Below are 24,713 nucleotides of genomic sequence, written 5' to 3' on the forward strand. Positions count from 1 at the left end.
ATAATCTACTCTGAATAATTCCTTAAGAAAACATTAAAACAACAGTATCTATACCAAGGGAATAAAACCCTTGTTTTTTCTTTGAATAAAGTAGTAGAAACTATTAAAACGGATGTAGCTACTTAAGAATGAGTGCAAGCTCAGACACTGAAAAATGTATCATTGAGATAATACCAAAAATAGTCAACCTTTTCCTGTTAAGTTATAGTAAAGTATATAGTACGAGTACTTAGTATATTAGAGAAGAGTTAGAATGAGATTGTACCAGGTTCAGAATTCCTCATCCGAGAAGACCAGACAAAATTCAAGGTTTTTAGAGAGGGATTATCCTGAATGATATCACCAGTAAGTGGGTTTATAAACAAAGACAGAGCTTGGCAGGTTGCACTGGATCCTTCAAACCAGTTTCTCTGGAAAAATGTGAATTACTCAATAAATCCTCAGTTGCCACTGAGATAAATCAACTTTGAAATACAGCAGAGAACTCTGGGTGATAAATCACGCAGGGTTACACACTGGGTCTACAGTTCACAGAACATGATTAGATTTAAGACAATAGAAGATAGGGACATTTTATGAACTAGTTTATTGAATCCTTTTGAGACTATCACTGTGTGGCAGTTCCTAGAAGGCTTAGATAAATTAACCTTTAAGAGGTAAACAAATTAACTTTGAACTAAGAAAACAACAAAACAACAAACTTTGAATTAGGAAACATCTGCAAAGAAAAGCCCAAGAATTAAACAAGCACACAGTAGAAGTGTTAATTTTATTTTATAAGTTTCTTGTTAATTTTCAGGCTCTTTTGTAGGGAAAAAAAAAAAAAAAAAAAATGTGTTCATGCTTGCCCCAGGCTTCACTGTATAAAACCTGCTTGTTCTCAACTTCCAAAAATGAATTTCTGATTGACATTAATAATTCTGTTAAATCTCTATGTAAGGCAAAGGCAATTGGAAACATTTGCATTAAAACTGCCAAAATTGGAAATACTTGCATTTAAACTTTCAAAGCCAGTTGTGTTCCATTACTGTTTTTGTGTGTTCATTTGTTTTCCCCCTAAGAACTGAGAAACTATCCCACAAAATGCAAGAGGCCTCTAGTGTAAGTCGTTTCCAGTTTTCCTGTTACTCAAGTCAGATCAGCTAAAGGATATTCAACCTCTCCCCTGCAGGCCATTTACTTTCTTTCTTTCTTTTTTTTTTTTTTTTGAGACAGAGTCTCGCTCTATCGCCCGGGCTGTAGTGCAGTGGCCGAATCTCAGCTCACTGCAAGCTCCACCTCCCGGGTTTACGCCATTCTCCTGCCTCAGCCTCCCGAGTAGCTGGGACTACAGGCGCCCGCCACCTCGCCCGGCTAGTTTTTTGTATTTTTTAGTAGAGACGGTGTTTCACCGTGTTAGCCAGGATGGTCTCGATCTCCTGACCTCGTGATCCGCCCGTCTCGGCCTCCCAAAGTGCTGGGATTACAGGCTTGAGCCACCGCGCCCGGCCCATTTACTTTCAAGAAGGAAGAGAGGAAGGGAGGAAGAAAGGAAAAAAATCTCCAATCATATCAAGTCTTTTTCTTAAAAGCTTCAAATTAGCCAGGCTTGGTGGTTCACACCTGTAATCCCAGCACTTTGGGAGGCTGAGGTGGGCGGATCACAAGGTCAGCAGATCAAGACCCTCCTGGCCAATATGGTGAAACTCTGTCTCTACCAAAAATACAAAAATTAGCTAGGTGTGGTGGCATGCACCTGTAGCCCCAGCTACTGGGGAGGCTGAGGCAGGAGAATCACTTGAACCTGGGAGGCGGAGGTTGGAGTGAGCCGAGATCAAAAAGTTACCAAGCCATGAGGTTCAACATGATTTTGGCATACATTCTGTTTTTAGAAGCATCTGGATCACAGGATAGAATCAGAAACGTTGGCATGACCCAACACACACACACACACACACACGCACACACACACACACACACCAGACAAACAAAAAAACACAGCTTTCTGATCAGCAGTTTTTGGAAATGGAATATTGCTGTGGAAGTGGAAAGGGGATTTTCCTGTTATTAGGGACCTACAAAATGGTAGGCACTAACACAAACATCTGACTTTCATTACACAAATCCTCAGAAATCTCTGCAGTATGCCTGTTCCTACAGCACAGATGAGATATTAATTCACTATGGTTGTCATCTATCCAAGGTTATGTAATTTGTGCCAAGTGATACAGCAAAATTGGAATGCAGGTCTCTAATCTTTAAGTCCATAGTTTCCCTCCTGTACTGCATTGCCTCCCCTAGGAAATTTCTTCCTCGATGACAATATCATAAGGAAAGTGAAACTATTGCTTGCCACTTCTGAGTTAGTATCAGCGTTTTTTCCATCCTCCAGCATGGATAATGCAGAAATGCCACCAATTCTGTTGTCGAGTAGAAATAATCTTAAGTTCGGTCTCCATCTTCCTAGCTACCCTAGCTCTTTTCCTGTCCAGATGCAAGAAAGAATTCTCAAAGAATTGTGAAATTGACCTTTGGTGTGGGGGAAAAAAAAGCATAACAAGATGATGAATCAAACACTGTGTTGCCTTTAGCATTTATTATAGAATATTATGTAAAGTGAACTAAAATTTTGTTAAATGCAAAATTGTCTTTAAGAACAGCATAATATATGCTTAGTTCTCTAAGATCACAGAATACGATAGTCAGATGGTTGGCATTTTAGATAAATATGCAAAAACACGATGACGCAGAGAGGTAAGTAATTTGCCCCAGTCACATAGCAAATCAATGGAAGAATCAGAATTCAAATACAGTCCTTCGTAACTCCCAAGGGTCTGAGCTCTTTCCAGTACACCAATGGTTCTCAACTTCAGAGTATATCAGAATTACTAGAGAGCATATCAAAGAAAAGATAGACGCCCAAGCTTGGAGTAATAACTGTTGAATGAGAATCTTCAGGGTCGGGACATAGGTTTGTTTGTTTGAGCAACTTCCTGGGCAATCCTAACAGCCATACTACTACACCATGCTGCCTTATGGAGTTATAGAAATGTTCTTGCTAAAGCATTAGAAACTTCTGGATTAATCCTTCATATCTTATGAGAGTTACTAGTGAACTAGCAACAATTTTAACATTTTGTGAATTTTTGTTAATCTGTACATTGGATATAATGGTTTTTGCTTAAATTAAGGTACTTATTTGTGTTTAATTGTTTTCAACTTAGAGCTAATTTGCAGAATTCATTGATTTGTTTTTACTCAGCACTGTAAAAATTCTCTTAAAAATGTTAGTGTCTCTTTCACCTTGGGACACCAAATATTCCATAGAGATTGCCCCTTAGTTTAAGCAAATTTACTCATTTATTTTCCAAAAAAAATTAAGCAAATCTTGGTGGGTTCTTGGGACTAAATAATATAGTTATTTTTGAAGAGAAAGACAGTAAAATGAATAAAGATCAAAGATTCTCATGATTAGAAAATATTTGATTTCCTTCAATGAACCCTGGGAAGTAGAGGTCAAATCTCCTGTGGATACGTCCAAAATGAGGTCATGTGGCTAACTAGTTGATTGTGAGAAACCATGTTAAAGGCCTCTGAATTGTTTCAAAAGCATTATATAAATTTAATGCCCCCATCCCAATTCCTACTTCTAATAAAAATGCAGTTTTGGTGTCTGACTACAGAAGTCATACCCAAGGAGTTTATTTAAACCAGAGAATTTTTTTTTTCTGGTTTTCTCTTTCAGCTGAATTTTCTTACTTAGAGTTTGCAGTTTCTCTCTTGCCTCTGGGCTACAAGTAACTATTCATATAATTAGAATAGTATCTCATATTTAAAAACAAATTAAGGAGAGAAATACTTGCCTGTGTAACGTTAAATCAATGAAACACTCCCAAAGTTTCCAGTTTGAAATGCTTAGATCACCTTTCAGCTGTATCTTTCAGTGACCACAGAAATGTTCCTACTCTTGTAAAGAACAAGGTTTCCTAAAATGGATAAACAGTAATCCTTCTGCTTGAGTTTTGATGATGGTGAGCAGCTTTTCAACTATCTACTTCTCAGTCTTGCGCCATCAAGTAGAGAATATGAGTTTATGCAATGAGAAGAAACATGATAAGCTCTTAGAATTTAAAATAATTGTATTGTTCTTTATTGGCGGGCTTTCAATGAAATTTCTGACACTATGTTTTTTCTTTACTCATTTTGATGTTATCTATTTTTCTTACTTTAATATCTCACATTAGCAACAAACACCAAAAAACATTTTTTTAGAAGAGCTGGTGCTTATCCAGGATCCATTTGTACCATTTCATCTTGTCCTTTCAGTCTTGTCATTATTATAAAAATAGAGGGTCTGCGATAAAAACTGGAGAAATCACATTACTTCAAACTCCCACTGGCAGTTAATATAGAGAACTCAGGAAACACTTTGTGTCCTCATTTAGGAGTCGCTATCTGCTATCTCTCATCACAGTCATACAAACTTCAGGAATCAGGCTTCCATTCTATTGTAGTAGCAGTTCTGTTACTGATCTTACAGGAATTAATTTTAATTCAATAAGCAAACTTTGGGTCTTTTCAATGAATGGCGTACTGTCAAGCATAAAGAGATGAATAAGAATCAAGGAGTTTACAAAGGAATTTTTTTAAAAAAGTAATACCCTTTAAAGTAGCCAAACATAAAATTAAATACTTAGGAATTAACTTGACCAGAGAAGTGAAAGATCTCTATAATGAAAACTATAAAACACTGATGAATGAAATTGAAGAAGACACCAAAAACTAGAAAAGTATTCCATGTTCATGGATTAGAAGAATCAATATTGTTAAAATGTCCATCCTACAACCCAAAGCAATATACAGATTCAATGTAATCCTTATCAAAATATCAATAACATTATTCATAAAAATAGAAAAAAAAATCCTAAAATTTACATGGAACCACAAAAGACTGAGAATAGCCAAAGCTAACCTAAGCAAAAAAGAATAAAATTGGAGGAATCACATTACTTGACTTCAAATTATACTACAAAGCTATGGTAACCAAAATAATGTGCTACTGGCATAAAAACAGACACAGAGACCAATAGAACAGAATAGAGAACTCAGAAACAAATCCACACTCCTACAGTGAACTCTTTTGACAAAGGTGCCAAGAACATATACTGGTGTAAAGACAGCCTCATCAGTAAATGGTGTTGGGAAAACTGGATATCCATATACAGCAGAATGAAACTAGACCCCTATCTCCCACCATATACAAAAATCAAATCAAAGTGGATTAAAGAGTTAAATCTAAGACTTCAAACTATGAAACTACTACAAGAAAACATTTAGGAAAATCTCCAGGACATTGGTCTGGGCAAAAATTTATTGAGCAATACCCCACAAGCACAGGCTACCAAAGCAAGAATGGACAAACGGGATCACATCAAGTTAAAAAGCTGCTACACAGCAGAGGATACAATTAAAAAAGCGAAGAGACAAGCCACAGAATAGGGGAAATATTTGCAAACAACCTATCTGATAAAGGATTAATAACCAGAATATATAAGGAGCTCAAACAACTGTATAGTAAAAAGTATAAAAATCCGATCAAAAAATGAGCAAAATATTTGAATAACCATATCTCAAAAGAAGACATACAAATGACAAACAGGCATATAAAAAGGTGCTCAACATCACTGATCATCAGAGACATGCAAATCAAAACTACAATGAAATATTATTTCACCCCAGTTAAAATGGCCTATATCCAAAAGATAACAAATGCTGTCAATGATGTGGAGAAAAAGGAACCCTCATATGCTGTTGGTGGGAATGTAAATTAGAACAACCACTATGGAGAACAGTTTGCATGTTCCTCAAAAAACAGTAGAAATACCATATGGGCCAGGTGCCGTGGCTCACGCCTGTAATCCCAGCACTTTGGGAGGCCGAGGTGGGTGGATCACTGGAGGTCAGGAGTTCAAGATCAGCCTGGCCAATGTAGCGAAATCCTGTCTCTACTAAAAATACACAAATTAGCCAGGCATGTTGGCACATGCTTGTAATCCCAGCTACTCAGGAGGCTGAGGCAAGAGAATTACTTGAACTTGGGAGATGAAGGTTGGAGTGAACCAAGATCGTGCTACTGCCCTCCAGCCTGAGTGACAGAGTGAGACTCTGAAAAAAAAACAAAAAACAAAAAAAAAGAAATACTGTATGATCCAGCAGTCCCACTGCAAGGTATATACCCAAAAGAAAGGCAATCAGTATATCAAAGAGATATCTGCACTCCCATGTTTGTTGCAGTACTGCTCACAATAGCTAAGATTTGGAAGCCACCTAAGTGTCCATCAACAGATGAATGGATAAAGAAAATGTGGTGCATATACACAATGGAGTATTACTCAGCTATCAAAAAGAATGGGATTCAACAACATGGATGGAACTGGAGGTCATTAGGCCAAGTGAAATGAACCAGGCACAGAAAGACAAACACTGCATGTTTTCACTTATTTGTCAGATACAAAAATCAAAACAATTGAACTCGTGGACATAAAAAGTAGAAGGATGATTACCAGAGGCTGGGAAGGCAAGTGGGAGGGGAGATGAGAATGGTAAAGGGTGACAAAAAATAAAAGAATTAATAAGACCTACTATTTGATAGCACAATCGGGTGACTATAGTCAATAATAATGGTACATTTTAAAATAATGTAAAGAGTATAATTGGATTGCTTGTAATTCAAAGATAAATGCTTGAAGGGATAGATACCCCCTTCTCTATGATGTGTCTATTTCATATTGTGTACCTGTATAAAAACATCTCATGTACCCCATATATATATATACCTACTATGTACCCACAAAAATTTTAAAAAATTAGAAAGGGTTTCCCTACAAAAGAAAAAAAGAATCAAGGAGTTTACAAACTAGAGGGGGAAATATAAGCCCTGAATTTAAGAACAGACATGAATTTTCCAGAGTCAGTGTTTCCCAATTATGGTACCTGGACCAACAGATCCACCTGCGGAGGTGGTTAAGAAATATAGTTTCCTGGGTTACACACAAAACTACTGAGCCAGGATCTCTGAGGATGGAATAAAGAAATAATTTTTAACCAGGTTCCTTGATTCTTCATGCTTACAGTTTGCAAGCTACTGATGTGAAGATTGCTCTGGGCAGTTATAAAGGAAAATGAGTCATATGCAGTCATTCATCTGCCGTTGTCCGTGTTAGCACTCTAAATGGAGAAATTCTCATCATTTGTATGTCTTAAAAACAATTAGGGGACTTGGCATGAAATATAGATTCCTGGGTGTGCCCTAGTAATTTCTTATTTAGTGGGTATGGTATAGGACCCAGGAATATACATTTTAATTATGCTACTAGTGATTCCAATGCAGTTCACTTTGTGTATGGTGTTATGAAAAGACCAAAACCACTGACCTGTTGGATTGCAGTTGGCTGCCATCTCTGTCACTCTATTCAGGATGTGGCACTATTAAAGAGTATTATTTCAGGAGCTATAGCAGTATGGTGAGATTTCTGACAGGGCAAGTCCTATTATTAAGCAAGGCTAATGTAGTAAAATGGAATCCTCATTTAGCACTGTGGTTTGAATTGATGCAGCCAATTCATTGATTTATTTCAATGGAACATTATCAACTACTATCTAAATCAGAAAACTCAGACTTTTAAAAAACTGTACTATGTTCATTCAGATATGCATTCTTGATTGAAAATACAATTCAATAGATACAACACAGATTGGAACATTATTTCCTAAAATTGTAATGATCTCATGAAAAGCAATGCAAATATGAGATCTTGGTGCTGTTCAACATTGCACAGGTTATCTGAAAGTATAATATGGAATAGCAGTATATTCTGTCTTTTAAAGTCATAAAAACCAAAGGCAAAAGAAAATCTAAATATGACAACTTACATCATATGTAAAGAACTCCATTGTGAGATGGGTGGATGCTGAAACCATCTCCTACTTCTTGCTCTCCGGTAGTCAGAAGTCTTCACAGGCCAAAGTGAAAGAATCCACAGAACCCTAAGTAAATTTCTAGTGACTATCATGTAGAATACATAAAATATATCATGTAGACTCAAAAAGAGTCTTCTCCAAATTAGTTATCAAAAAAGAGAAAATTACACAAATTTTAGATAAGCTTATCCAAAACTATTCAACATGTTTGTTGTACAATTAATGTTAACTATCAAGAAGGAAAACATCTGACTCTAGAAAAAAACATTTAGCATGTTTATGATTGATTAATATTAGAAAAACTATTAAAGATCTTTCTGGAAGAGTCAGAATGACCTCTTTGTTGAGAATGTGCCCAGGACACTTTAGCAACCTTATCAATCCCAGATGTCAAAAGCACTGAGGACTGACCTAACTTACAAATTATTTTCAGAATTGCAGTAACACACCACTGAAAAGACTGCCGCTACAGTGCAGAAAAATGGTAGACAGAATTGAAGTGTGTTAACGTGACAGATCAATATGTGGATTTCATCCCTTTTCTAGACATCTTCATTAAATCCTCAGAATGGCTTCTGAACATGCTCTTGTCTAATACAAATGAGACATGGTTTCTCTGACTACCTGAGATCAACTTTTTATTACCCAATAAAAACAGCCTGGGGTACATCTCTAATGGATAGATCTCTCTTAATCCTGTGACTAAGGATCAAGGAATAGGTAAAAATACTGTTTGGGGGTTAAGGGAGAGAAGAGGACTGTCTCTTTTACTATATTATGATTAAAACCACAGGCTAATTTTCTCTGTTCTTAAATTTTCTAAACATTTAGCCTTGCTTTTTGTTTTCTCGCTGTTAATATGCCACACCAACACTAAGTAAAATTCCATTTAATCAAAATAGGTTGGAACCAAGATCATTTTATTAAAATCATATTTCTTGAGAATATGGGAAATGCCAATTTAATCTAAGAATTTCTGTGTAGAGGGGAAAGTACTGAATCTATTCTATCTGAATAAGTGTAACTAGAGCTAAAATGGCCAGTCCTCTTCCTTTTTTCCATTATGAATAAATTAGAATATTTTAAAAATCAATTAATATCCCATAAAAAGTACATGAGCTCATGTACTTACTAGACAATAATTGCCATTTATATTAGAATGAGATTACATAACATTTTTATATGTTTCACCTATTACAAATTTGCTTCATTTGTTATTTGTTATTTTCTAATTATGTTTGTGCTGCTAAGATATTTTGTTAATTTGGTTCAGTTAACCAAGCTGTTGGTAATTTTGCTTGTAATTTGTAAAGGCTTTGTAGAGACTGGTGATTTTTTACTGAAACACTTATTCTCAGTCAAAAATGGAAACTATTACCATATGTAAATATAAAGCTGGCTTAAAGGGGAAAAGAGTATAAAGGCAGGATGTGGATGACTTACTTTCACTTTTTCATCCTACAGGAAAAGTTCAAAATGCGCACCTTACTGATTATTGGAACTGATTTTTCAAATGTTTCTCACATGAAATGTAGCAGGAATTACACTAAACTGGCTGAATTGTATGAAATAAAGCAGATGGTTCTTGAGTAAATTTTTTTTTTTTTTTTTTTTTTTTTTGAGACAGGGTCTTGCTCTGTCACCCAGACTGGAATGCAGTGTTGCAATCAAGGCTCACTGCAGCCTCGACCACTTGGGATCAAGGGATCCTCCCACCTCAGCCTCCCAAGTAGCTGGGACTACAGGCACACACCACCATGCCTGGCTAATTTTTTGTATTTTTAGTAGAAACAGGTTTTTACTATGTTGCCCAGCCTGGTGCCAAACTCCTGGGCTCAAGTGATCGTCCTACTTTGGCTTCCCAAAGCGTTGAGATTACAGGCATGAGCCGCCACACCCAGCCAGATGTCTTCTTTAAGTAATATTATTACAACTAAAACCAGTTTTTGAGTATAATTAAACAGGTTGTTATAAACAAGAACAATGTGATAAAGATGATGCTATTTTTTGTATATTGATCTATACTTATGTTTCAGCTATTTGAGAAAGTCAAAGAAGTTTGTCCAAATGTGCATGAGAAGATCAGAGCTATTTATGCAGATCTCAGTCAGAATGACTTTGGCATCAGCAAAGAGGACATGCAGGAGCTTCTCTCCTGTACAAACGTCATCTTTCACTGTGCAGCCACTGTACGCTTTGATGACACTCTCAGGTACATTCCCATTTCCCTCTCATGGCTTGTATACATTTGTGTGCATGTAAATTTCTTCATAGTTTCTGTAAAGAAAAAAAAAAAAGAAATACACTCTCAACAACAACAAAAAAACCATACAAAGAAGCAAAACTCCTCCAAAATCCCACCATCTAGAAACAACCATTTACTATTGTGGAGAACATTCACTCCAATTTTTCTTTATGTATCTATGATTACATAAGTGTATGTTCAGTTTTACTGGAAGAAAATGGCATCCTAGCGAGGATGATATTTTGCAACCTGCTCAGTTATATTTTTTGATATCTATCATTGTCAATAAATGTTCTATTATAATTTGTAATGATTACATGACATTCCATTGCACATATGTATAATATATTAAACCAGTTCTATGTCGGTGGACATTTAGATGGTTTTAATTTTTCACTTTTATAAACAACACTGCAGTGAACATCTGTGTGCATGTATATTTTTCACCCCTTTGTGTGCTCTTCTTGAGATAAATTCCTAGAAATACAATTATCAGATACATATCAGATGTACCCAGGTTATGAACAGTTTGCATTTTCACACATAATGCTAAATTGCTCTCCAAAAATGTGGTGTCTGCTTACACTGTCTCTGTACACATGAATGCTCATTTTTACAGTCACAAAATAATACTATAATTTTAAAATTATTTTTAATGTTGCTAATAGGATAATGGAAATGGTAGCACATGTTCTGATTTGTATTTCTTTGATGATTACAAACGCCAATGATATTTAAATGCTTATAGGCATTTTGTTCTTTGTGAAATGCCTATTCATGCTCTTTGCTTTCTTTGCCTATATTTCTTTTCTTTTCTTTCTTTTCTTTTCTTTTCTTTTCTTTTCTTTTCTTTTCTTTTCTTTTCTTTTCTTTTTTTCTGAGACCGAGTCTTGCTCTGTTGCCCAGGCTGGAGTGCAGTGGCGCGATCTCAGTTCACTGCAAGCTCCACCTCCAAGGTTCACGCCATTCTCCTACCTCAGCCTCCTGCATAGCTGGGACTACAGGTGCCCGCCACCATGCCCAGATAACTTTTTGCATTTTTAGTAGAGACAGTGTTTCACCATGATAGTCAGGATGGTCTCGATCTCCTGACCTCGTGATCCGCCAGCCTCGGCCTCCCAAAGTGCTGGGATTACAGGCGTGAGCCACCGCGCCCGGCCCTGAGCCACTGCGCTCGGCCCACCTATTTTTCTATTGAAACATTTTTTTCTTATTAATATTAAGACTTCTTGAAAGTTTCAGCATAGTCTTTTTTTTTTTTTTTTTTTTTTTTTTTTTTGAGACAGAGTTTCGCTCTTGTTGCCTAGGTTGGAGTGCAATGGCAGGATCTTGGCTCACGACAACCTCTGCCTCCTGGGTTCAAGCTAATCTCCTGCCTCAGCCTCCTGAGTAGTTGGGATTATGGGTGCCCGCCACCACGCCCGGCTAATACTTTTGTATTTTTAGTAGAGACGGGGTTTCATCATGTTGGCCAGGCTGGTCTCGAACTCCTGACCTCAGGTAATCCACCCGCTTTGGCCTCCCAAGTGCTGGTATTACAGGCGTGAGCCACTGCGCCTGGCCGTTAAACTCTTCATCTTTTATAAGGCTCAAACTATTTTAACAATTTATCAAATGTCTTTCAAGTCTATTATTTATGCAGTTATTTATAATTTCCCCTAGTATTTTTATGGTTTCATTTTCACATTTAGATATTTGATCCATTTATAAAGCATTTACCTAGAAAGAGGAGTACAGGAAAATTCTGTAAGAAGAGTGATGCAGATGTGAAAGTAAAGCAGCATTATTTTTTTGTGTGTGCTATATGGTTACTTTTAAACAATATTTGTTAAATATTTTTACTCTTTATCTGATATAAAGCTCTGAAACTAAATTTCAGTTTTTAAACTTATTTTGTTACATTAAATCAGGCTTTCACTGCCAGTACTGTCTCATTTTAATTGCCGTAATTTTTATTATATTAGAGCAAGTATACTCAACAGCACTCTATTTTTTTTGTTTTGTTTTGTTTTGAGTGGAGTCTCGCTCTGTTGCCCAGGCTGGAGTGCAGTGGCACGATCTCCGCTCACTTTAACCTTCACCTCCTAAGTTCAAGTGATTCTCTTGCCTCAGCCTCCCGTGTAGCTGGGACTACAGGCACGCACCACCATGCCCAGATAATTTTTGTATTTTTGGTAGAGACAGGGGTTCACAATCATGGCCAGGCTGGTCTCGAACTCCCGACCTCAGGTGATCCACCTGCCTCAGCCTCCTAAAGTGCTGGGATTACAGGCGTGAGTCACCGCACCCAGCCACACTTTCATTTTTATAGAATTTTTGTGACTGTTCTCTTTGCATATACTTCTTGATTAAATTTAAGATAATTTTGCCAGGTTTTTAAAAATCTTGGGAATTTGATTAGAATTACCTTGTATATGTAGAATACCTTAAAAACATTTAACATATTTAAAATATTGATTCTTCCTATCCAAAAACAATATATGTTTTCCCATTTATTAAATTTTTTGTTATTTGTTTTTTGTTATATATTCATTTGTGATGAATTTCATATATTTTAAATGTTCAACTTTGAACCTTTCTTCTCTTTTATTCTCTAATTTTTGTTTATATACAGGCAAGCTAGTGATTTTTTACATAATTTTTATCAGTGAACACCTTACTGAATTATAGTACATTTCAGCTTTTTAAAAAGCTGCTTCTGTTTTCCAGGTATGCAATTATATAATCTGACAGTAATTTTTGTGGCTGTCTTTTTAGTATCTGTATCTGTTCTTTAATTTTATTTTTCTTTCTAATTAATTAAAGGACTAGGACTTCAGAACAATGTTAAGTAGTAGTGTGATTGTGGGCATTATTCCCACCACAGACGTTACAAGCAGTGCTCCTAGCTTTCACCATTAAGAATGATATTGGCTAGCAAATTTAAATATATGTTGCTTAATCATTTTATTCCTATTCTAGTGAATGTGTTTAATTAAATTGGAAATGGAAATTAAACATCATTTTAAACTTTTCAAAATACATATATATTCTTATATAGTTTTTCTCTTTTGAGTTAAATTAAATTAGTAAGTTTCCTGGCATTGGATAAACCATGTATTCCTGGAATGAACTATTTCATTGTTATCACATACTGTTTATATAGCTTTGTATTCTACTAGCTGCAATTTTAGATTTTGACATCAATTTTCATGTCTGGCCTAGACCTTGCTCATTTAAAAATTCTACTGTTGCTCCCCTCAAGTTTATTTATACTTTCCAACTTCTTCAGTTAAATGTTTAATTTACATGTTTTTGTTCTTTTAATGGCTGCCTATAGAAGCACCTTTACAAAAAGACTGTAATTCTTTTTTCAGTTGATTTGAACCAGCTGTCCTCTAGATATATGTACGGTGTGTCAATGAATAGGATTTATGTGCACAAAACACATCATCACTACATAAAACATTCCGAGTATCGCATAACTGTGTAGCTATGACCCATCCTTCTCTCCCTGGTGTTTGGTGCAGCCACCAAAATCTGATAGGTATGCCAGTTATTGGAGTAGGTACAGTTATAGCAAGGCATGATGCTGACTTACCTCATTGTATTTCCTTCCACTTAATCTTCTCTAGACACGCTGTGCAACTTAACGTCACTGCCACCCGGCAGCTCTTGCTTATGGCTAGTCAGATGCCAAAGCTGGAAGCGTTTATACATATCTCTACTGCCTATTCAAATTGTAACCTGAAGCACATCGATGAAGTTATCTATCCGTGCCCTGTGGAGCCAAAAAAAATCATTGATTCCCTTGAGTAAGTTGGTCTAATAAAGGGATCAAGGGGCGGGTAGAATGTTGTTCTCTTTGATTCTTTGTAGCTATTAATAAGATGATGAAGTGAAACACTTTTGAAGCAAATGTTTTGAAACGGTGCTAGCCTTAGCTACCTTGTCTGCCAGTTCTGGTGGGGAATATATTGCTAAAAGAGAAAGGGGATAGAAAATTCTTAAACATTTTGTGGAATTGTGTAGGATTGCATGAGGTACTTGGGAATACTATACGTAGAAGTGGTTTCTCAGATTTTAATGAACTTAGCATTGTCACTAGATAAAGCAAGTATAATGTATAGAATAAAAGTTCAGAAGAAAAATTTTCAGTTCAGACTGACATGAGTCTGGCATACCTCCACCAGTAACTACCTGTGTGACTTTGAGCAACTTCCTTGCCCTCTCTGAGCCCCAGGTCCTTCATTTGTAAAATGGGCCCATTTTATAGTTGTGAGGTTGAATAAAGTTATATAAAATACTTATTGCAGTGCTAGGGAGTGTTTAACATCACTTAATCAAATGATTCGTAAAAAAGAACTAGCGGCCGGGCGCGGTGGCTCACGCCTGTAATCCCAGGACTTTGGGAGGCTGAGGCTGGTGGATCACCTGAGGCCAGGAGGTCAAGACCAGCCTGGCCAACATGGCAAAACCCCATCTCTACTAAAAATACAAAGATTAGCTGGGTGTGGTGGCAGGTGCCTATAATCCCAGCTACTTGGGAGGCTGAGGCAGGAGAATCACTTGAACCTGGGAGGCAGAGGTTGCAATGAGCCGAGATTGTGCCATTGCACTCCAACCTGGGCAACAAGAGTGAAACTCTGTCTCCAAAAAAAAAAAAAAAAAAAAAAAAAAAAAAAGAACTAATGAAGAATAAGAATTGCTCCAATATCTAGCAGAAGGTGACAGTCTTTTGACTTATTTGACTGAGACACACTTTCCTTACTGTCCTATGATGCAAGAGAAATAATGTATAGGATTTTTCTCTTCCTGCCAACCAGCAGAAACCACTTTCATCTTAGGACACAGCTCAGGTCTTATTCTAAGCTTGTTTTCTGCTTATTTATTCTGCTCCTTTTTACTAAGCTTACCTTTAAAAAAAAAAACTCTACATAAAAAGTATTACAGCAGAAAAATGGACTATTTCACAATGAATTTATCACATTATAATTTTATATAATACTGTATTTATATTTAATATATACTCTTTAAAAAGTTTTAGCTAAATCAAGAGTTCGTTCCCTTCAGGGCAAACATTTTTATCTCCTCCAGCTCTGAGAATAGATATTTTTGTCTGTCATGTAAAAATATCCAGGACAAAGAAGAATGAAAGTCATCTAAAGGATCTGGAGGTTAAAGTTGCTAATAAATGGAGGTTTGCTACATTGGTACAGAGAAAAATTTTACAGTGCAGAGTTCATCAGGATAGTGGGAGAAAAAGCAGGTGTACTCTGAGGCCCAAAGTCTAGACAATAAAGTGTGTTTAAAGCCTCAGAGCATTTTCAGGATGGAATTGGTTTCTGTCAGTCACCCTCTTATGGTGTTGTCTCTTGGTAAATGTGATGCTTTCATATTTGATATTCAGGAGCGAGGCAGACCCCTTTTGATTCCAGACTGTTTCCTGGACATTCTCCACTGCTGATCTCTCTAACACCTGACAGGTCATAATGCAATTTGAGGTAGCAAAAGAGCCCGAGAGTACATTAGAGAAAAGAAGTAAGAGGCCAGGTGTGGTGGCTTATGCCTGTAATCCCAGCACTTTGGGAGGCCAAGGTATACCAAGGTGTGTGGATCACCTGAGGTCAGGAGTTCGACACCAGCCTGACCAACATGATGAAACCCCGTCTCTACTAAATACAAAAAAAAATAGCTAGGTGTGGTGGCACATGCCTGTAATCTCAGCTACTTGGGAGGCTGAGGCAGTAGAATCACTTGAATCCAGGAGGTGGAGGTTGCAGTGAACTGAGATTGCACCATTGCACCCCAGCCTGGGCAACAAGAGCAAAACTTTGTCTCAAAAAAAAAAAAAAAAAAAAAAGAAAGGAAAAAGAAAAGAAGTAAGAGTTCACCCATAGAGAAGGGCTTCTTTAGGTACTCCATACCACTTCCTCCCAAACTGTGTCCAGACACTAAATACCCCAGGTTTCAAAAAAGAATAAACTCACCTCCCAGAGGAAGAGTTGATTTACCTTCAGACATCCAGCACTTTCCATCCTCCCTCAAGTATATGTCAACCAGACAAGGCAAGTAACTGCTACATGATTTATGAACAAACTGCAACTGACATTTGTACAAAACTTTTAATGTCCATTTGTCATTTACTGTTCTCCAAGGATAACAATTATTTAAGCAACTAATTAGAACTAGGAATGAAGTTATTTTATCTCAACAGATAAATTTTGGGTGCAATTAAGGAACTAAGTTTTTTAAAAAAATAGAGAAAAGTCATACTTATTATTTGCTAAGTCAAGATTAATTAGGACATCCAGGACCACCTACCCAGGCTCATCTCTCTCAGCCCTCCCCTTACTTTCATGCTGCAGTCACAAAGAAGTAAGGCCTTCCCTCCCCATACTCTGCCTGCCTTTGCACTCGAAACTCTCTGTTTGTTCCTAGAGCTTATTTCCCCTTTTGCTTCACCTGGTTAATTCTTACTCAGACATCAAGGCTCCCCAGTGAAGCTCTCTGGCTTAGGCACCTTTCCCAAGTACCCCCATAGTACCCAGTGTCCAGCTTTATTATTGCTCGTAACACAGGTCATTCTGAATGTCTGGTTGCTTATCTACATTCTACATTAGACAATGAGCTTCTCAATGGAAGAGAATATTTCTTGCTCCTCTTTGCATCTCCAGCTAGGGACTCAATGCTCCCTGAATGAATGAAAAGCTTTTGGTGGCACTACATGATTATTGTTCATATTGTTTTGACTATTTTTATTTGTTTGTTTTGACTGAAGCAAGAATAGATGACAGAATTCCATAGCAAGCTGATATTCTGGGATGCAGAAGTCTTACGTATAAAATATCTATCCATATCCCCACGTCTTACCCTTGTTTCTGGTTGTTCATTTTTTTCTTCTTAAACTTTGAATGAAACCTATATGTTAAGTTTTGAATAGCACTTTAAATAAAACCCAGCAACCCCTCACCAACTATACCATGATCTACAACTATTTCAACGACTCCTATACCAGAGGGAATTTTTGGAAGTTTTAGAATAACAACATTAAAAATCATTCTGAATAAATATCAATTCACCTAAATCCAGGTTTTGTTTCTTTGTTTTAGGAAAATACTTTGTTCCTTTGATTAATTCTCTATTTAGTAATTGGTCTGTGTTAAAATAGAATTATTTTCCAAGGTTTTTAGGTTTCTATTTCCCTTGAGAGTTTTTCTTTCTTTCAGTGCAACAGAGAAATGCCTGGGGGACAGTTTTTGTTGTTGTTGTTGTTGTTGTTGTTAACAGTAACTTCCAGGGGTCTAGTGGCTGCCTTTGCTCTTAGTAGTTCAGCAGTTCTTATTTATTTATAAGGAACCAGGAGTTAGACAACAAGATGATCTTGAAACTGTACTGTTGGCATTATATTCTCAAGAAAATCACCATGACGATGTAAAATGAAACTTTATTTTCAGCAAATCAGTTGAATGGGAATTCCAGTTCTGGGAAATAAAGAAGGATTTGCATTTTTGGCCCGGACCTTTCCTGATTGCTTGGGCAGCAGTGGTACTGCTCAGGGTTGTTAATAATGGGACTGTGAACTTGAACCCCATGCTTACACCCTGGTCCCAACCTTTGCAGACTCTGTTCGTTCAGTTCCCCCCATTTTCTATTCATCCTGTATCCTGAGACTGTCAGGCCTGAGCTCCCTTTCTTTAGCCCCTATCTAAAAACTTTTAGCATTACCTTGGCCCTGAAATACTCCAGAAAGATGAAAATTGATTTTGTTAGTACAAAAACTTTAGCACATTAGCATAAATATATTTTTAAAATAACTTAAATCAGGAGTTAATGCTTTTAATGAATATGAGAAGCATGGCCGTTAATCAGTGTAAAGCAACTCATTTTCCTGGTTCTTATATCTGTAGTTGTCTTCCGCCCCTCATCCTAGTCACCAGTTCCGATTCTGACTCAGCTCTACCTTCATATTACCAGCTTCTGCCTAGTTGGTGTGCATAAATGGATCAGGGATTGCCAGTGAAATTCCAGTTTTCCAGAATAACAGCTTATGTAGAAGGTTTATTTTTTTAAGTGCACCTAACTGACCAAGAAAGGCAGGGTTTTATGGTTGGTGCTTTCCTTATTTTTTAGGTCAAGGTAACTCCTCTTAGGGAAACCAGTGTAGAAGAAAAGGGCTTTTGTGCCTGTATAAAAACCTGAAATAGCTAGAACCAGGTACTAGAAACACGGAATCACAAATATTTATGGCTCCATTGAACATATGTAAATAAATCTGAATTAAGAAGGGAAGGGGGGGGACATGAATCATTACTGAGCAATGGGCAAGACACTTTCACCGACATTTAATTCCATAACGTAATATTGTAGGGTTGATATTATTATCACTGCTATACTAATCACGGAGCAAAAAGCTCGGAAAGGCTAAGTAACTCCTTGAAAGTCTCTCAGACACAATTTTTATCCATGGCCACTTGATTCTGAAGCCCACGGTCTTTCCAGTCTACTCACAAACTTGACAGTGGTAGAGATTAAAAGGCGCTTTCTGGCCGGGCGCGGTGGCTCACACCTGTAATCCCAGCACTTTGGGAGGCCGAGGCGGGCAGATCACGAGGTCAGGAGATCGAGATCATCCTGGCTAACGCAGTGAAACCTCGTCTGTACTAAAAATACAAAAAATTAGCCGGCCGTAGTCCCAGCTACTCGGGACTACTCGGGAGGCTGAGGCAGGAGAATGGTGTGAACCTGGGAGGCGGAGCTTGCGGTGAGCCGAGATACGGCCACTGCACTCCAACCTGGGCGACAGAGTGAGACTCCGTCTCAAAAAAAAAAAAAAAAAAAAAAAAAAAAAAAAAAAAAAAGGTGCTTTCTTGAGATATAGACTATGTTCCAAAGAGCTCATATCCGAGACAAACAGAACAGGGCAGAATTATACACGTGTGGTGGTGGGGAAACTGGTGGAGTGGAGGGAGGCGTATGAGAAGACTTGGAAGAGTGGATAGATTGTGGATAGGTGAGATGTGCACACGTGCCCGGCAGGGCAGCTGGAGCTGGGAAAGCCAAGCGTGTTTGGGACACAGCCAGAAGTCCATCTTGGCAGCACACGTGTTACGTATAGGGAAGCAGTTAGAGATCAAACTGGAGAGGTAGGCTGGGCCATACTGTGGAGATTTTGCATACTATGCGGAGGAATTGTATTTAATTCTCTAGGCAGTGGAGATCTAGTGAAGGAGGGCCGTGTGTGTGCATGCATTTTTGTGTATAATTTTGGGTTGTTTGTTCATTTGTTTTCATCATGGAAAAGTGCCGATGAAAGTGGGCTTCAGGAATATTAATATGGCCAGAGGTCGGGGGAGGCAGTGGATTAGCATAGGGAGTAGACAGAGGAAGCGAGACTCATTACCAGAGAGGAGTGGTATGGAAGACAAGAACCAGGGCACGGCAACAGATGTAAAAAACACCTCCATGTTTTGGGAAATAAAAAAACAGGAGGACATGGCTACTGCTTTGCATATGGGGTTGCACCTATCAAATTAACTCCAATTAGAACATGCATACTTGTCATGTTTTGCATTTCTAGTACCAGGGATTTAATTCTTTTAAAATTTAATTCTGTTGAAATTTTACTCCAAGAAGCAATGCGTCTTTGAGAGCTAATCCTGATATATTCAAATCTCAATGACTTCAGTTTATGGAGTGGACTTCTTCTAAATTAGTGATTCCCTGATTTGCCTGACTGTTGGAATTTCCAGGGCATGTTGAAAATACAGATTATCAGACTCTTAACTCTGCAGATGTATTTAGTGATTCTAAAATGGCACCCAGGAATCTGGATTTTTCCCAGGGGCCCTGTGTAATTCATATTTATGAGCAGGCAAGTTTGGGAAAGAGGGCCTTAAGGAACTTTTTCACTGAGCAGTCTTCATTTGAAATTAGGACCATTTATCTTCTTTATCTCTGTGCTCCCTCTTTCTCCTGCTCTCCTCGCCTCCTGTTGTCTTTCAGTTCTTAGAAGCTTTAATTGAAAATTCCTAGTAGATCTGTACCTACTAAAGACCACACTTCTGAGGCTACACGGTCACCAGAAGACACAGCTAATCTGCCATGTAAAAAAGGAAAGGCGGCATGTGCACTGAGGGTTCAGGTGTGAGAGGCAGGCGAGTGGAGGCCCCCACAGCCAGCAGCAGTGGCCCTTATCACAGCCCTCTGGGAGATATGAAAGGAGGTCAGATGTTGGAAAGTAGTCTTTTTTGCCTTCGTGCTATAGAACACATTGTTAACACTAAAAAAGCTGATCTCTTCTAGGGGAATGGTGAAAGCTGATTCTAGCACTTGTGCTTTTAATTTCAGGGTGGCACAGCTTCAAAATATTTAAGTAGCTAAATAAAAATGAAAATTGTGTGTACTCTGATATTAGCAGGCTTTAAATTACAAACCAGTATAAGATTAAATTGTTTCTTAACCAAACTGAGTAATTTTCACAATGGCAGGCCATTGTCAGGGCATTCAGCATCTGGCTCATGTTTGAGCCAAGCTAGGTGCTCTGAAAAGTCTTAAGGGAAGGGGCCGGGCGCGGTGGCTCAAGCCTGTAATCCCAGCACTTTGGGAGGCCGAGACGGGCGGATCACAAGGTCAGGAGATCGAGACCATCCTGGCTAACACTGTGAAACCCCGTCTCTACTAAAAAAAAATACAAAAAACTAGCCGGGCGAGGTGGCGGGCGCCTGTAGTCCCAGCTACTCTGGAGGCTGAGGCAGGAGAATGGCGTAAACCTGGGAGGCGGAGCTTGCAGTGAGCTGAGATCCGGCCACCGCACTCCAGCCCAGGCGACAGAGCAAGACTCCGTCTCAAAAAAAAAAAAGGTCTTAAGGGAAATACAGAGGCCAATTCTCCATAAGCATTATGCTCAGAAATACCCTGCTTCCCACTGGAAAGTTTAAGTTGACCTTGAAGCCACCTTCACCAAACCGAGGTTGGTCAACACTTTTCACCACTGCCACTGGACACTTTACTTCCAATTTTGTTTCCTGCTCTACAAAGATATCCCCTTCCTTCCTTTCCCACATTCTCTCTACAACCTTGTCTTCTTTTGAGTTCATCTACTCTCCCTTATCATTGTCCATCTCTGCTTCCCAAAACCTTATATAGTACAGAAATTGGCCAATCAAGATTATCATGTGGAAGAGCATCCATTTACTGAATAAGGCAGCTGGCTCCTGGGGACAGAAAGGTGATTAGACACTGTGATAAAAATCATAATCCCTGCTCTTCTGGACTCACTGTCCAGTGGGGAGTAAGACACATAAGCAAATACAACTTGATAACTACAACAATCAAGAGAATGACATAATCTAGCCTGGAGAAAGAGAGAGCAAACGTTATCATAAGACAGTGTGTCCACTACTTACTCTCTAACAGATTTCCTGATAAACTACTAGGCTTGCCCACTTCTTGCATAAGAAAATTGAGGGGATCAGGGAAGGGGAAATACATATGCCTCTTGGTATTTCATTCAGTAAATACATAAATAAACTATTAATGATATAATCATGTTGCTTCAATAAGTTTGAAACCAGAATTGATAGTAATCTTTAGAAGAATTTGTGTATGTGTGTATATGTGAACACACATAGACATATACATACTGCTTTCTGAAATTTTAAATGACTTTATGCTTCTTCTGAAGCAATTCAAGGTTAGAATTTGAGACCCATGGGTTCAAAACATCTTCTTGAGTATACTGGAGGACATTTAGATTAATTTCAGACATGCATTTTGGTTTATATAGTGTTTTTTTATCTATGCTAAATTATTTACTGTTTTTTTTTTTTTTTTTTGAGACGGAGTCTCGCTCTGCGGCCCAGGCTGGAGTGCAGTGGCCCGATCTCAGCTCACTGCAAGCTCCGCCTCCCGGGTTTACACCATTCTCCTGCCTCAGCCTCCAGAGTAGCTGGGACTACAGGCGCCTGCCACCTCGCCCGGCTAGTTTTTTGTATTTTTTAGTAGAGACGGGGTTCACCGTGTTAGCCAGGATGGTCTCGATCTCCTGACCTCGTGATCCGTCCGTCTCGGCCTCCCAAAGTGCTGGGATTACAGGCTTGAGCCACCGCGCCCGGCCTATTTACTGTTTTAAAAACAAATTGCGAACAAACAACAGCAGCAACCCTGAATTGACTGTTTAAGTCCTAAGAATGGCTTGGCCCAACTAGTGGATGTGCATGTTTATTACACTAATCTCCTCTGAACCTAGGAATTGGCTAGATGAGCTGCAGATGGTCTGTTTGGCTGTATTATAAATGATATTTTATTTTTATTTGTTTTATTTATTTATTTATTTTGAGACAGGGTCTCTGTCACCCAGGCTGGAGTATAGTGGCACAATTATGGCTCATTGGAGCTTCCAACTCCCAAGCTCAAGCAATCCTCTTCCCTCAGCCTCCTGAGTAGCTGGAACTACAGGTGCACGCCACCATGCCCCACTAATTTTTTAAAACTTCTTTTGTAGAGGCAGGGTGTTATTATGTTGCCCAGGCTGGTCTCAAACTTCTGGACTCAAACGATCCTCCTTCCTTGGCCTCCCAAAGTGCTGGGATTACAGGTTTGAGTCACCGCACTTGGCCAGAAATGACATTTTAAAACTATTACCTACAAAGATGTATGCTCACTGGTTGTTTTAGTAAAAAATCACAATGCCTTAGGTTTATTGTCTCATTTTGTTTTATCAAAGAGCTTAAATGCAGTTGTGAATATTCCTGTTTACCCTCATGAGAATTTAGAATGAGTATAATTATTGCCATTTTCACAAGTACAGTTGGAATGAGATAATTTATATTCCTGTTTATCCTCATGAGAATTTAGAATGAGTATAATTATTGCCATTTTCACAAGTACAATTAGAATGAGAAGATAAAACAGTGGAATACAGATGTAACTGAGAGTAGCAGAGGCAAGTCATCTATAGAATATTAAAATTTCTTGCATGCGTGCTGTCAGAAATCTACAAAACCAAAATTTTCTAAGACAAGCAAACTCACCAAGCTTTATAAGGCCCCTATCCCCCAAGTATTATCCTTTCCATGTACCCCAGCATTAATTACAGCAACTGGTACTGGCCATGTGACATACATTCCCAGCACATTGTTGGGCTCTGATGTTTTCTAGGATTTTTTTCTTTATAGCTTTTTAGAAATTAAGCTCTATTCCCTCAAGACCTGGTTTTCTTAAACTGTATATTTTTGCAGGTGAGAGAAAATGGTCTCAGTCAGTCAATCCACTGTATGAAATGAGATAGTGGTAGGATTATTGTTAAGATGGAGAGGTGTCTGCATCATCTTATATTCTTTCCCAGCCCCCAGGTGACCATATAATTAAAATACCCTAGATATTTCTATGTCGTTGAAGTTGCTTTTAATTCTAGAACCCCTCAATCTTTCTCTATTCAATTTAAATGGAAAGATATTTGAGTATCCAGAACACACTCAGCACTAATAGAAGCAAAGCAAGAAAAATAGAAACATTATAGTCAATGCCCATGTTCTCACTCAGGATCAAATGAAGCATTAAAATTGAAAGTTGTGATTCTGAATAAGTCTTAACATCATGTACATCTTAGTTGCTCAAAAATTTGTCATGTCAGCAGAGTGGTAAGTGAAGATTTTCTACAATCAAAATATTATAGTTCTGTAGAAATAAATGTACCACATTGATTAGAAAAATCACACTAGCATATTTTGGCAGCTTAATTTTTAAAAAGCTATGTTATATCAATAATTTAACCACATAGATCTGTTAACTAGAAGAATGTTACATATATAATTGACAATACTTTTGTTGCTTTCTTAGAGAGGTGCAGATAGACTTTGGGGTTATCAAGTGGTTCTGACATATTTTTAAGAAAGATTAGGCTGATGCTATCTAACGTGGTTATTCATGATACATGTTATCTTGTAAATAGGAGTAGTCAATAATGGTGATTTTGAAGCTATTTCAGAGCACTATGATCACCCCACTTGACAGACTTCAGAATTCACTGGAAATCTCTGGAGATAATTATCAAGTTATTAGCATAGACTTTAAACAGATCTTCAAAAATGCATTACATAGCTTTGCTAAAACAGATTGTAAGTCTACCAAAAGTAGTCAATTTGATTTGATTTGCATTCAGTGAAATTTTTAAAACGTAAAGCTAAAGGCTTCAGGATTACTACATCGGATTTTTATCGGACAACACTGAGTAGGGCTGCCACTGAAGCACCTTGGATGAGAGCCTCTAACTCCCTGAACACAGCATTCAGCACACTACTGGGAGAATGACTGGGACTCAAATATGTGTTCAATGAATGTACTTAAGAGCTTGCTGGAGAGGAAGTAAAAATAACCTCTAATATAGTACTAGTAAACCTCTATTTTAGTACTACTACAATAAAGTAGTAATCAATACTGATAAAGTAGCAGTAGAGCTAAAGTAGTACTAATAAAGTAGTACTAATAGCCCTATACTATTATTCGTAATAAAGTAGTATTGCTATTG

General features: G+C 37.9%; 1 protein-coding gene and 1 long non-coding RNA gene across 8 annotated transcripts in view; one reads left to right on the plus strand and one right to left on the minus strand.

Moving 5' to 3' along the window:
* FAR2 (fatty acyl-CoA reductase 2) overlaps positions 1-24,713 on the plus strand; it is a 192,936-nt gene that overhangs the window by 146,120 nt on the left and 22,103 nt on the right. For all 7 annotated transcript variants that reach the window (XM_030938971.1, XM_010357020.2, XM_030938972.1 and 4 more), the window contains 2 exons: positions 9,996-10,171; positions 13,819-13,998. In XM_030938971.1, coding sequence (XP_030794831.1) covers positions 9,996-10,171; positions 13,819-13,998 — 356 coding nt within the window. The remainder of the gene's footprint in view (positions 1-9,995; positions 10,172-13,818; positions 13,999-24,713) is intronic.
* On the minus strand, positions 12,987-16,713 carry LOC104657251. Its single transcript, XR_747260.2, has 3 exons — positions 16,539-16,713; positions 16,174-16,282; positions 12,987-13,964 (listed from the first exon to the last, which is right to left on the minus strand). It is a non-coding gene; the product is annotated as an uncharacterized LOC104657251 (long non-coding RNA).

The sequence above is a fragment of the Rhinopithecus roxellana genome, chromosome 10, assembly GCF_007565055.1.
Source record: "Rhinopithecus roxellana isolate Shanxi Qingling chromosome 10, ASM756505v1, whole genome shotgun sequence".
In the NCBI taxonomy this organism is placed as follows: Eukaryota; Metazoa; Chordata; class Mammalia; order Primates; family Cercopithecidae; genus Rhinopithecus; species Rhinopithecus roxellana.